The sequence below is a fragment of the Dysidea avara genome, chromosome 7, assembly GCF_963678975.1.
Source record: "Dysidea avara chromosome 7, odDysAvar1.4, whole genome shotgun sequence".
NCBI lineage: Eukaryota > Metazoa > Porifera > Demospongiae > Dictyoceratida > Dysideidae > Dysidea > Dysidea avara.
Genome location: NC_089278.1, coordinates 8,653,400 through 8,667,265, shown reverse-complemented (window position 1 = coordinate 8,667,265; position 13,866 = coordinate 8,653,400). Strand labels below are relative to the sequence as shown.

The 13,866-nt window shown below is 41.1% G+C and overlaps 1 protein-coding gene across 4 annotated transcripts in view; it reads left to right on the top strand.

The window, feature by feature from the left end:
* LOC136261312 (uncharacterized) overlaps positions 1–13,866 on the top strand; it is an 84,483-nt gene that overhangs the window by 33,572 nt on the left and 37,045 nt on the right. For all 4 annotated transcript variants that reach the window (XM_066055290.1, XM_066055288.1, XM_066055291.1 and 1 more), the window contains 2 exons: positions 1,964–2,350; positions 2,414–2,713. In XM_066055290.1, coding sequence (XP_065911362.1) covers positions 1,964–2,350; positions 2,414–2,713 — 687 coding nt within the window. The remainder of the gene's footprint in view (positions 1–1,963; positions 2,351–2,413; positions 2,714–13,866) is intronic.

Sequence of the window (13,866 nt, the reverse complement as noted above, 5' to 3'; positions counted from 1 at the left end):
TTCTTCTAGCTGATCTCTCTACAGAGAGATTTGTTTGTAGTTGAACTCTCTACAAGGAACCTTCTTCTGGCTGATCTCTCTACGGGGAGATTTGTTTGTAGCTGAACTCTCTACAGGTGATTTGTTTGCAGCTAAACTCTCTACATGATGGTTTCTTTGTAGCTGAACTCTCTACAAGGTAACTTCTTCTATTGATCTCTCTACAGGGCTATTTGTTTGTAGTTGAACTCTCTACATAGTAGATTCTTTGTAGCTGAACTCTACAAGGTGATTTCTTCTAGCTGAACTATCTCTTTCCATAGTTGCATGAACTTCCTAGAAGGTAAATTTTTCTAGCTGATCTCTGTACAGGGTGAATTGTTTGTAGCTGATCTCTCTACAGGGTGACTTGTTTCTAGCTGATCTCTATACAGGTTACTTGTTTCTAGCTGATCTCTTGAATTCTCTTCAGGGTGACTGCTCTATTAGGATGACTGCTCTATTAGAGTATCTCGATCTCACACTTGCTGCACCAAGTTGGATTTCGTGTTATAACTCCGTGGCTTTAAGTCTGATTCTTCTACACCATTGAAGAGCCTTTCTAAGATGATTACTCCTTCTATACAGCAATTTTCAAAGCATTACCCAAAGCGGTTTATCTGGTAGGCGTGGCAAGTAGTCGTTTTTTATTAGCTAATCTCGATTGCATAATTGTTACACACTGTTGGTTTTTTTGTTGTATCTTCCTGGTTTTTAGCTCGATTTCTTTCAAACCACAAAAGGTTTGAGGCTCAATAGTTAACCTATTCACCCACTGATTTTCAGCTTCTTCCCATACGCGGTTTACCCTGTAGACGTGACAACATATTGGTGTTATTTTTCGTGAATAATCGATCATAACTCTTTTCCTGTTTATCGTATCCTAGCCAAGGTTGGTACAGAGATGCGCCTTTATACCCCCCTTCTGTGTGCCAAATTTCAAGGCAATCGGATATAGCATTCGCGTTTTATAGCAGTTTTTGTAAGTGTGCGAAAAGAGGAAGAAAAATAAGAAGAAAAAAATGAAGAAACTAAGCCAATTTTTGAAGTCGCATATCTCGGGAATGCTTGAAGCGATTTTGCTCTAATTTGGAATGTGGAGTGCTGAAGGTGGAGGGAGTGTCCATAGCAAAAATCGTCTTGTTTCATCAAGGCAGCACAGAGCTATGGAGGTGCGAAAATTGCGTTTTCTTTCTTCCTGTCAATATACTCACGGGTGTTACGCGCCGGCTTCTTGGGCAGCATGACACACTACCGTGTGTCTTGATGGTCTTGATATTTTCACTGTTTGACATTGCTTCAACCCAACATGTGCCTTTTGGCATACTGCATGCAGTATGTAGAGTGCATGCTTCATGGATTTATCTGTGTCCTCCTATGTGTCCCATTTGTCTTTATTGACAGTGCCAGGTGTCGATTCACAGTAGTGCCACGTGATGGCTTCCATATGTTTGGTGGGAGTCGTCCAAATTTTCTTTTGTGAGTGCAGAGGTCCTTCTCCTAGTGTTCTTTGTTTGTACACTGTGTAATGGGCTGAACATAGCTTACAATGTAATTGGTGAAAACAATAATTCTGGCAGTATTCTTTCTGTTCTAATGTGATATGCATGTGTTCACCAGTCATTATAATGTTACAAACAAGGAATTTTAAGTTTGATTAGGGATCATAAAAATTAAAGCAGTGAAACACCAAGCTACACTTTTTCATGTGGTTTCACTGTGTTTGTTTTCTTTTATTTTTTGTATTATGTACCATTGTGTTGCTACTGTTACTGTATTGGTGTGTTGTTGTATTAATCATTGTTTTTGTATTCCAACAAGGAGGAATGGCTACAGCTGTGAGTTTAAATAATCAATCAATCAATCAATCAGTAAATTGGTTCATGATTGGTCCATTATGATATAATCAACATCTACTGTGTATTTAATGCTATTATGTCTTTAGGTATTGCAATGACTGGAGTATTGATTGGTAATGATCAAATTGTTACTGGTAATCTCCTAACTGACTACTCATATGTTACTGCACATGCTACAAATGGTCTACTTGCTCGCTGTGTGTCTGGACTGGGACCTACTGGTACTGACAATAATACTGACCTGGGTATATGGTACTTTAATGGAGCTCATTTACCCTATGGAGTATGCCAACCTCCCGTTGTTGATCTAATCCAGTCACTAGCAGCAAATCTTACTGATTATATTGGAGTGATCAACTTATGGCAGTGTGGAGCATTTACTACTACTGCAGAAGGTGTTTACACATGTGTCATAATGAACAGTTCAATGATGAACCAGACAACAAGATTGGGTGTGTACTTTAGTGGAAGAAGTGAGTCACTTAGTTTAACCGTGGCATTTTATACTTAAACATATGCATTATCTTTCTACACAGTTGCTCCAGTGATTGACCCTCCATCATCATCATCTACTGTAATAGCTTATGTTGGCTCTCCTCTCACATTGTCCTGTACCTCACGAAGTTCTCCCCCAGACACATTGACATGGAGGAAGGATAGTGGTCCAATAGTACAGTCCACTAATATCACTACAGTGACTCATAATAGTACTAGTGCAGTGTTCCGTGCTGACTACTTCATTAATAATGTGTCCATCAGTGATAGTGGAACATACACATGTACTGTGACTAATCCTATTGGAAGTGATAGTGAGGCCATCACTGTTATTGTTAGAAGTATGTTAATCTGCATAGACTGAATTATTAGTTATTGATATCTTTAGATGTTGATGACTACCATAGAATTGGGTTGTTAAATGAGGTTTACATGCACATTTATACCAAGTTAATGTAGGAGCTATTAGTTATACAGGCATTAATTAGAAAGCGTTAACTGGAATTTGCACATGTGCAGCATTCAACACGTGCCTTTTAGTGTGAACAGCGTGACTTGTTGGTTGTTAAGGGTGAGCCATCATGCCACGGACAAAGAGGACAAGAGGAAGAATCCAGAGGACAGAGGGAACGCCCCAGTGGGGTTGAAATCTATAGGTGGGCGTCTTCTCTTTGGTGCCACAGCAAGGCTGAGAGAGGGAGGATACACTGTGGACAAGCATCTTCTCTTGGCGCAACAGCGAAACCAACAGACTGGGGACGGAGGATGGAGATTGGATAACCCCTGGACAGTTGGCGCCACTCTGAATGTGACAGAGGAGTCGCATCATTGTGGAGCCTGTGCTGCTGCATCAATGTACTTGGCCATGATAGACCACATCATACATCGTTGAGAACACTACGATGTGACCAGCACCGGATCGCATGGCGATGGGGTGACTGAACTAGCACCCCATCTCAGTAAGTAGCAGTGATGATTTTAATGTGCTAAACAGCTAGCTTGACGTTTTCATAGGCACCTGTGTTATTGTTACAAGTGGTGTATTAAATTAAAAACATACATACATATAGTATGGATAGTTTCGCTTTGGTGCACAGACCTGTCACTTACCTAGAGAAGTGTCTTAAAATCTGTATATGTATGCGTAATGCCAGTGGTTTACTAACAACAGAAATTATAACTCACTGGAAACAAAGTGAGTTATAATCATGGGCATAATGGTATCTATTACTTAGGTACATACCTTCAAAACGACCCATACCTTCTTTAGAATTGTACAGTAGAGGCTAATGATGAGCTGCCTTTCATTATAAATTACTATGGATTGTGGCTTGCGGTAACACACTGTTGCTTGCAGGTTAGGCCTACATTTGTTAATTCCTTGTTTCCTATCACCCGCTCGCATGCCACTTTGCCTACCGCATTGGTATTTATTATTGTAATTAAAATTTAACATTATTTGGAAATACAAAATATTTTGGGCTCAAGATTGAGATATTCTAATAGAGTAGTCAGTAACTCTAATATAGCACTCAGCTATCCTACTACAGCAATTATACCCATTATTCATTTCCTGGGAGGCATTCAAATACCTCTAAAAGTGTTATTTTGTTACTAAATCTCTTGTAAAGTGCTTTATTGCACTTATGAAAGGCTTACAATCCTTTGAAACATCTATCCTGTTGCTTGAAACTAATTCACTTTTGAAAATTCACCAAAACAATAAATTTTAATTATTAATAGTAATAACTGCCTGCCCTCGCTACCTGGTTACTCTCCAGGTGACGGGAAACAAGGAATCTTATTATGTTGGCCACATGAGTCTATTCAACTTCCAGCCGCTGCAGTTCCGCTGCACTGTAAGTGTGGGTTTGTGCTGGTGGTGTGCTGCCTACAGTTGCTTGGTGTGGTGTGCATACTTTTGAAATATGTGGGTGGTGTGTTGTTGGTATGGGCTTTGTGTTTCTGAATTTGCAGTGTGGGAATCGGTTTCAAAGGGTCTGGCATACGCTAAGGCAATTTTTTTATGGCTTGTGGTGATCACAAGGAACAGAACATGATGACTGGACCCCTTGTCCATTCAGTTTCTGAGTAGTGTGGTATGTGTACAACCAAACAGTGTTAGCTTGATAAACATTGCTATTGCTGTATTGTGCGGGGAAACATGTAGACCATTGCAAATTTTGAGTGGGTATCAGTAGAACAGTGCAAAAGGAACCTGAAAGCACCAATAATCCTTTTAGTTCTATATTTACATGCAGCTGTTCGCAAATGACTTGGTGACAACATGAGCACATAGAATAAATATTATATCAGTTTATTTATTACAACCAGTAATATTCATGAATACTTGATTAGTCTAACAAACTGTGTGATGGAAGCCATATTGCAGTGCTCCATACTTGTTAGTACCTTTCAATAATAGTGATTCTGAAATGACTAGATTTCATCACCAGGAGTGTGTGTGTTTTAAAAAAGTATGTAAATGTGTTCAGAAAACTGGTATTATTAAGGTGCTTCTTTGGTGTGCCAAATTGATTTCTTCATACCTATATATAAGGCATTACTCATGAAGTTGTGGTGCTGGTTCTTCAGTGTTTCTAATAGCGTTTAGTATGTTTACGTACCGGGTGCTGGTACATAGTGTAATCTTCGGTAAATTACTAGTACAGAGATATGTGTTTGTAAGAAATCTTAATTTATTTGCATCCCTTATAACTTCATGTTACTTTCTTTAATCGTAGCAGTTGTTAATTTTACTGCTTCTATAATTTTTTATTATCCCAGCTTAATTAAACATGCTTGTTGAGTTGTTGTACTGTTTTGGAAGTCATTGTGATATTTATTACCCAACAGTAGGAGAATGGAAAATATTATTGTAACTGGTTAATGACAATGACTGCCTTACATGTTAATTGTTTCATGTTCAGCACTCGTATAGTTAACCTTGCCAATGGTACTCTTACACCTGCATGATGTTGGCATCTTTGGCAGCCCACTGCAGCATAGTAGCAAAAAATTACTCAAATTATTCTGTTTCACTATACCAGGACTGAGGTTAGGTACTGCTATTCCAAAACACAGTCTATAGTGTTAGTGTTAGGGTCAAAGGATACTGAAAGCTCCCTACATAAAAAAACTGTTGCGTATCTCAGTGATAGCAAGATTAGCTTCGCACAAGATGTGCTACTAACATTTACATATAACATGCACACTGTTATATGCATCATTGTAACAACTATCCATGTGCAGTTCACTATTTCAGTTATGACCATGACAGTCTGTAATGCCTCAACATGCTGTACTTTACCTTTGGCTGATTAACAGGAGCACTTCTCTGTACACCACCATCAGATAACGGTAGTGGATAAACCAACCAGTAACATCTATGTGGGAGAAAGATTGGTGACAAGTATGCTAGAGGTGAGTGAACTACATTAATCTCATGCGCTTATAATTTTCGGAGCAACTTTTGTAAAAAAGCACACTATCTGTTAGGCGCATATGCCTAATAAATAATTATGGTGTGTTGACACGGAATTGCTACGTTGTAATAGAGGAGCTAGTATAGTTCGTGCCAGTCACCACACCAGTGTGTAAGGCTACTTGACTCTATTTCTGGGTGAAATCCTTCATAATGAATAAAAATATTGCAATCTAGAAGGCTGATTTGCTGTATGCACAGTGAAGGGAGACCTCAAGGGAGATGTAAGCGCTTGATAAGACATTCATTTTCCAGTAATTCCAGCATTTCTTCCCATGTGTAGCTTTGTCACGTCTTGAGCCTTGCTTTTGATGTGTGCTTATCAGCCATGATGGTTAATCACAAGAAATGTGTATGCACTTAATAAATAATGTGTACTAAAAGAGACATGCATTTAACAACCCAATTCTATGATGTTTGTGTACATGCATGTTTGTGCTTGAACCTGTAAAGGGTTGGAATAGCAGCAAATATGCAAATGTTAGTAAAAATATTGAGCGTCTGTTTTTTTAGAAGACGCACAGCATTGAATTGTTGTGTCCATGCAGCATGAGTTACACCACACCTATTACAATGCTACTCAGTATTAAGCAATTTCCTAAAGTTAGATAAAGCTATTTTATTACCTAATACCATACCTGTTTCACTGTCCATATAAAAGTTTCAATAGTAGCAGTGAAATTTATCCAGTATTTTACTGGTAGCAGTGAAAAAGTTGTAATTGCAATTTCATTGGATAGAATTTATGCTAACAATGTAGCGCCAATTAGTGTTGATGCTCGTTTATTGCGTACATGGCAAAGCTAATGCACAGCATGCGTATATGCAGCGAGTATGGTATTAACTGGGAATAGCATGGGTAGCAGTGAAATTTGGGATAAATACCACGAGTGTTGTATTGGAAATGGGGATAAATTTCACGAGGCGAAATTTGGGATAAATACCACGAGAGTTGTATTGGAAATTTACCATTTCCAATACAACACTCGTGGTATTTATTTCACTGCTACCCATGCTATTACTAGTACTAATCATATAGTGATGTAGTTTGCCATACATTAGTCTCAATAGTAGGAGTGCAACTGTAAAGTAGCCAATAAAATAGCAGAATAACAGAAGTCTTTTAAGTGCAACAAGAAAGTGATATAATGAATAGCCAATCAATAAGGTGACAATAGAAGCCTTTAAGTGCAACATATGTAGACATTTTGAGTAACCAATCAGAATTACTGACACCTGAAACCTTTTAAGTGCAACAACAAAATATTTTATGATGTAATACAAAGAAGGATGATGCAATCATCTGGTAGAAGTTAATGGCCACATAGATGTGTACTACAAACCATGAAGGGTGGTCACTATGTGATTAGTAGGCAATCACACACATTTCCATGTAATTATGGAATAATTGTACTCATAATAGCCAAAATTGCACTCAAATGTGTGTGATCACCTATACTAATTGTTGCCATAGCTAGTAACAATTATATTAGTAATCTTGGGCACTGATGTTGACTTGTTTACATGTAGTTTAAGAGGTTAAACGTGGTTAACACCCAAGTGCTTGCGGAAGTAATCTAGAACTATAAGTGCTTAATATTAATAGGGCACGTGAGCCCACACAGGTGGAGGGAAATACACAGGTAATCTCCATGATGACATAGTCACATAGCAACGGTCACAAAACTAGGTTGTGCCTAGTTCAGCGACTTTAACGTATTTTGGTGATGCTATACCTTCGCAAAGTGGAACCGCGTTTGGAGACGATACAGTACGAGCTCCAGTAGCAGCACGCTGCGAAGGCACATACTGGAGTCGTAACTGAGGTCAAGGCATGCCAGGATAGCCGCTCGAGGACAGCTGACAACAAAAGCCAGAAGAAGAAACGCAAACAATTATTTAGCAATTTGCTCTCAGCCACCCCAGTCGCCGGTCAGGTTTGACAGTTGTATAGTGGAATATCATGGCCAGCCGAGCTACCGAAATGCGCCTCCAGGCGTACCAATATGCTCTAAGGCCGGGATGCCCTAGTCTCGCCCCCCAGACTCGTCTGGGGAGAGACTAGGGATGCCCCACGTCTCCCCCATGTAGCGTCAGTTTGCTCACGGGGTGAAATTATTAATCTTCTTTCTTTCTCTGTCTGTTTAGGCCCTTTCTTATGAGTAACAGTATGCACAATATTTAACTAGGCTAGTGTTATCCCCCCACCCCCCTTTCTTGTAGCTATGTAAATTATGGGTAGTATTTGAATTGTTGGTAGGCTAAGTTAGCCATAGTTGCCTTATAGAGTCCATATAGGTGAGGCCTGAAGTACGTACAAGTCTTTCCTTTACTGCGCTCCCACTTCCCTTCTCCATATAGGAGGGCACCTTAGTAGCGTTCCAGCTGGCCATGCAATAAACTTGCTCATACCATGTAGCAATATTGCCAACTTAATGGTACTGCCAAAAGCAACTAGCTACTGTCAATGGCACCTCGGTGGTATCATGTGCTCACAGCAAATACAGGCACTCATTGCAAATACAAGCACCTCAGCGGTACCTAATACCTTACATTGTGAATACCAGCACCTCAGCACCTCCCCCATAGCAAGTACTGTCAACTTAATGGTATTACTCATTGGGAATGCCAGCACCTCAGTGGTGTCCAACATTCGCTCATAGCGAGCATTTCCAACTCAATAGTGTCACTCATTTTGAATGCTAGCACCTCAGCGGTGCCCATCACTTACCCGTAGTGAGTACTGCCGACTCAATGGTATTACTTGTGAATGCCAGCACCTCAGTGGTGTCGAACAATTGTTCATAGCGAGCGTTGCCAACTCAATGATATCGCTCAGTGTGAATACCAGCACCTCAGTGGTGTCCAACACTCGCTCATAGCAAGCACTGTCAACTCAATGGTATCACTCATTGTGAATACCAGCACCTCAGTGGTGTCCATTACTCCCCTATAGCAAGTACTGTCAATTTAATGGTATTACTCATTGTGAATGCCAGCACCTCAGTGGTGTCCAACACTTGCTCACAGCAAGCACTGTCAACTCAATGGTATCACTCATTGTGAATACCAGCATCTCAGTGGTATCCAACACTTGCTCATACATAGCAAGCACTGTCAACTCAATGGTATCATTCAGTGTGATTACCAGCACCTCAGTGGTGTCCAACACTTGCTCATAGCAAACACTGTCAACTCAAGGGTATCACTCATTGTGAATACCAGCACCTCAGTGGTGTCCAACACTCGCTTATAGCAAGCACTGTCAACTCAATAGTATCACTCAGTGGTATCCAACACTCACCCATAGTGAGCACTGCCAACACAATGGTATCACTCATTGTGAATGCCAGCACATCAGTGGTGTCCAACACTCGCTCATAGTGAACACTGTAAACTCAATGGTATCACTCAGTGTGAATGCAAGCACCTCAGTGGTGCCCAACACTTGCTCAGACAACTCAGTGGTGTCACTCATTGTGAATACCAGCACCTCAGTGTTGTCCAACACTCCATGCATTGTCAACTTAATCGTATCACTCAGCGTGCGTACCAGTACCTCAGTGGTGCCTATCATGTGCTCATAGTGAGCACAGTCAATTCAACTATGTCACTCATTTCCAATACCACACCTCAGTGGTGTCTATCACTTCTTTATAGAGAGCACTGTCAACTCGATAATACTACTCATGGCAAAGGCCAAACCTATAAAGGCAAACATATATGGTGTTGATCATTGTGAATACCAACAACTCGATGGTTCCAGGGAGTATTGATGCTTGAGTGAGACAATCTGCTCACAGCAGGCCTTGATAACTTGGGTTCCCATTAGCCACTCTAGTACACATCGCTGACAATTTACTGGTATCCATCACTCAAACACTAGTAATTTGGTGGTGCCCATCCAAGGAGCTATATATGTTAATTTAGTGGTATCTACTTACCATGACAATCACATCTAAAGGATCAGAATTCACTTTCTATGAGCACTGCAATTCTGTGGCACAGTACTGAGACTAGCAGCTCAGTGATAACGTTAGCACTGACAGATCTCAGTTAGCTCATTCAAACCAAGTGCCAGATTACTAACTGTACTCACAACTTGTTTTCAGTGAACACCAACAATGAAGTGTGCCCATAATCTCAGTGACCCAGCATCAGTACTCCCTGGAACCATCGAGTTGTTGGTATTCACAATGATCAACACCATATATATTTACAATGCATAATTCATTCCCAGTCAGCAACATTTAGATACAATTGATCCTCAGCGAGTTCTGGACCACTGACAACTCAGTAATACTGTATATATATTTTAGCACACCTCATTAAAGAGTTGGCTCATCAGTTATTACATGCATATCTATCAGTGCAACAATAATCTTAGTGAGCTGGTAATCATAACACCTACACCCTAGTTCACTTTCAGACACGGAATTATATATTGAACACATGTGGCTGATACCTACAGTTTAGGTACCCTTTCTCGGTATTCTGTTTCTTAACTAATACAGTATTGGTCATTGTACTTAGTACTCAAATCCACAATCAAGGGGTTTATCCTATATAGTCAAGATGCCTATCGTCGTGATCCCTCACTGGCACATCTTGATAGTTTGTGCAGTAACTTATCTTATATGTACAACTCAGAAGCAGTCAGCCTCGTCTCTCAGCATGAAGTTATATGTGCTCACTTTATTTCAAGGACATCTCATGTGGTGCATGTAATTTCAGCAAGCACAACTTAGGGTACTCCACCCTAGGCTGTGTAAATGATTGGGCAGTACAGTAATACAGTTCCCCATGGACCTTTCAGTGGAACACACCATCCAGATTTAGCTCATAACATCTGTGTCCCAATTGGGGCTAGGATCAACTGTGTAGCACTATGGTTGGCAGTGTAAATAGCCTTCGGGGCCACATTACACTGGATGGCTAGCCAGCCTCTTGTGATGGGAATGCGGTAGCTGGCAGTGAATCAGTACACAATAAGATCAGCTTAGGAGCACCGAATCACAGATGTAATGTATCCGCTATCATGTCTCCAAGTATGTGCCATAAGTGGGCCAGTTAACCAATTAATCCAGCGCTCATGCACTACTAGTCAGTCACATGACACATAACACACAGGTTACGTTACAACATGGTGACCTTGCCTCGTATTTTTATTTTCTTTTGGCTGCTGCTATCACAAATTCAGGCTAAGGAAAAGGCAGATAACCACACACACTTTCAATGTTCAAGAGATAATCGACCAGTTTCCTGATAAGCCTACAGGAAAGGTGCTTAAGAGAGTTTGTATGGAGTCTACAGGGTCATATACATGACAGTTTACCATAAGCTTTCGCCACCAACGGTATCTGCAGGGCAACTTATGAGGACTGTGTGATAGGATAATGCCTTTTTGGCCAGGGTATATTTTGTATAAAGCCAGCAGAGTCATATACACTGAAAGACGGGAGATCATCGGGCGGCAATCTTGCAGCCTATGATTTCATGCCTTATACTTTCTTACCAACAACTACACTCATAATAGTGAAATACATTTTGTTACAACTTTTGGTGTACATTCATACGTACTGTCTTGACATTGATTATATCATCCAGGGTTCAGAGCAGGCTATAATAAATACTTTAGGTTTAAGGAAGAAAATCCATCCCTCCTGGAGGAAGACTGAGTGTGGCCCCGACTAGACATTGGGTGACCTGCAATTCGAATCCTGGGGTTGGAGGGATTTTTTTCCTTACTTTGGCCCCTTTTCTGTTACACCTTTCCAGCTATAAGTCATTAAGTCTAAGTCCTTGAAATTAGGCTAGGTAATCCTAAGGCTGCAGCACATGTTGCTGTAGACCTTCAGTGCTGGTCACTGTAAAGTGTTAATAATAATACTATGCCCCTGTCCTGCAGTCATGTAATGTGCAGCCCGCTGCTAAACACTGCTCCACTGCTAAAAACATGGAGTAAACGTGATGTCAGGTGATAGGATAACAGCCCCAACCGAAGAAATCAATGTCACTGGAGCCACCATGGACATGCAAGGCAGAGCCCTGAGTGATCATCCAATACCTTCCTGACTACAAGTTCAGTGATGCACTTCTCATCATGCCTTAAATCACTTCACCTCGCAATTCATTGAGTCAGACTATTACATTCAATGGTCGTTTTTGATAGTGACACCGCCATCTCTTGATATGGTTATCCATTTAAGGTGGGTCCAGTGCTCATATTAAATAGTTGAAGACTAGATATCCAGCACGTCTCGTCACTTCCATTACATGAGGAAGGGGAAATTTACTATGTCACGTCCGTAGATCACAGGCTTTCTCACTCCTCGTCTCATTCAAATAAACAGTAAACGAATGCAAGCCCAGTCCAGTTGATCAAGCAGCGCTACTGAGATGAATACTGGAAGAAATCTGGATATGGGCATTATGAAAGAAGGGTGGCCTAGCCCTGGCTGGCTGGCTAGGGAACTCGTACCCATCCAGCTTGCCATCCAGAGCACCCTGAAGCTATCTGGCTCACGTGGACTCGCCACTTTTGGCGCACGAATCACGCATAATAATTTATTTCAGGGGGTGCTTGTAAGCATGGATCCACTCGGATCCATCGGTCCAGTTACTGAAGATGACCCATCCTCGCGGTGAACTAACTCGTGTAGTATAAAGGGACCAACAATACTTTGTGTAGATACATTACCAGCACAAGCCTGCTTTTGATCGGAAGAGCATGGTCACCATTATGCGAGCATTACGCTCTACCCCCCCACCACTGATGGTTTCTTGCTTCCGATGATAATAATCCCATTCTATCTTAGTGTTAAATACTGCGAGCACCTGCACTAGAGAAAAGTTCATGGTCTACTGAGTGAACGGTGCAGACCATCTTTTCCGCTCGGCATGCGCGGCATGTTACCAACATTGATTGAGACCATTATTAATAAATAATGAGAAGACATACAAATCCACAAAAAAAAACCTCGGTCTCATGTGACCACAAAATACTGGTTTGCAAATGAACCCAGTGTGGGCATGGCAAGGGTGGGAAAAAAAAAAAAAGAAAATGACCTACAGATATATAAGGCTATACAGTAATACTGTAATTAAATAATTTTACAGAACAAACACATTAAACAGATGAGTCAGCAGTTCAACAAAAGTAGTGGGGCATCCACGTGTCTCACGTGACCACCTAATATAACTGTGTCATTCTCCTAGGGCCTCAGTCAGAGTAGGGGCTTGCATTTGTCGGACTACCAATGTATACATGCATGGTATCAGGCTCCCTTGTTGCTGATCGACCTGACATCAGGGTGGGCTGCCACCGACCCGGCTAATTGAACATTCAGACTCACCACGGCCGTAGAGTGTGTTCAGCGATACGCCTCAGTTACCAAAATCATGTTATCGTGTTCGTGCTGCTTTCATCAATCATCAATACAGTGACGATTTCTCTCCTGGAGGACAAGTGGACAACGAAACTTTGGAGCTAGCTACTGGCCAGCCGGCTCAGTCGAGCCAGCTTGATTAAAACGAATAAAACAAACAAAACAGTGTTTTTCCCGTAGTTTTGTAGCTAGCTATATATAGCTTTGTTCAAAGCTTGTCGGTCAGATGATCAACACCACCTTTAATCTTGCAACTCCTCAACAATGGGAGCAGGTTTCATGAGACCTGTGTCAATCCTGACAATTTCAGCTGGCTCACGTCAGTGTTATCGGGGTTATATAGTTTGAAATACATAAATAACATTGTGCGTAGCCGAAAATACTGAATACCCTATGCTGTACACTGTGACAGCAGTCGCACAGGCAAGTCCTCGCTGTCCCCTCCAAGCCTTTGTTGCCTCATTTGTAGGGGATGGTGATTAATGAATCATCCGTAATCAGTTAATCATGTCTGGCACAGACCTTGTCCCCTGGGCACAACCAGCTGGAGCTGTTTGCCCAGTATTATAACAATAAAATCAATCCTTTAAAAAAAACTGAAACGTACATACAGCATTGTTTT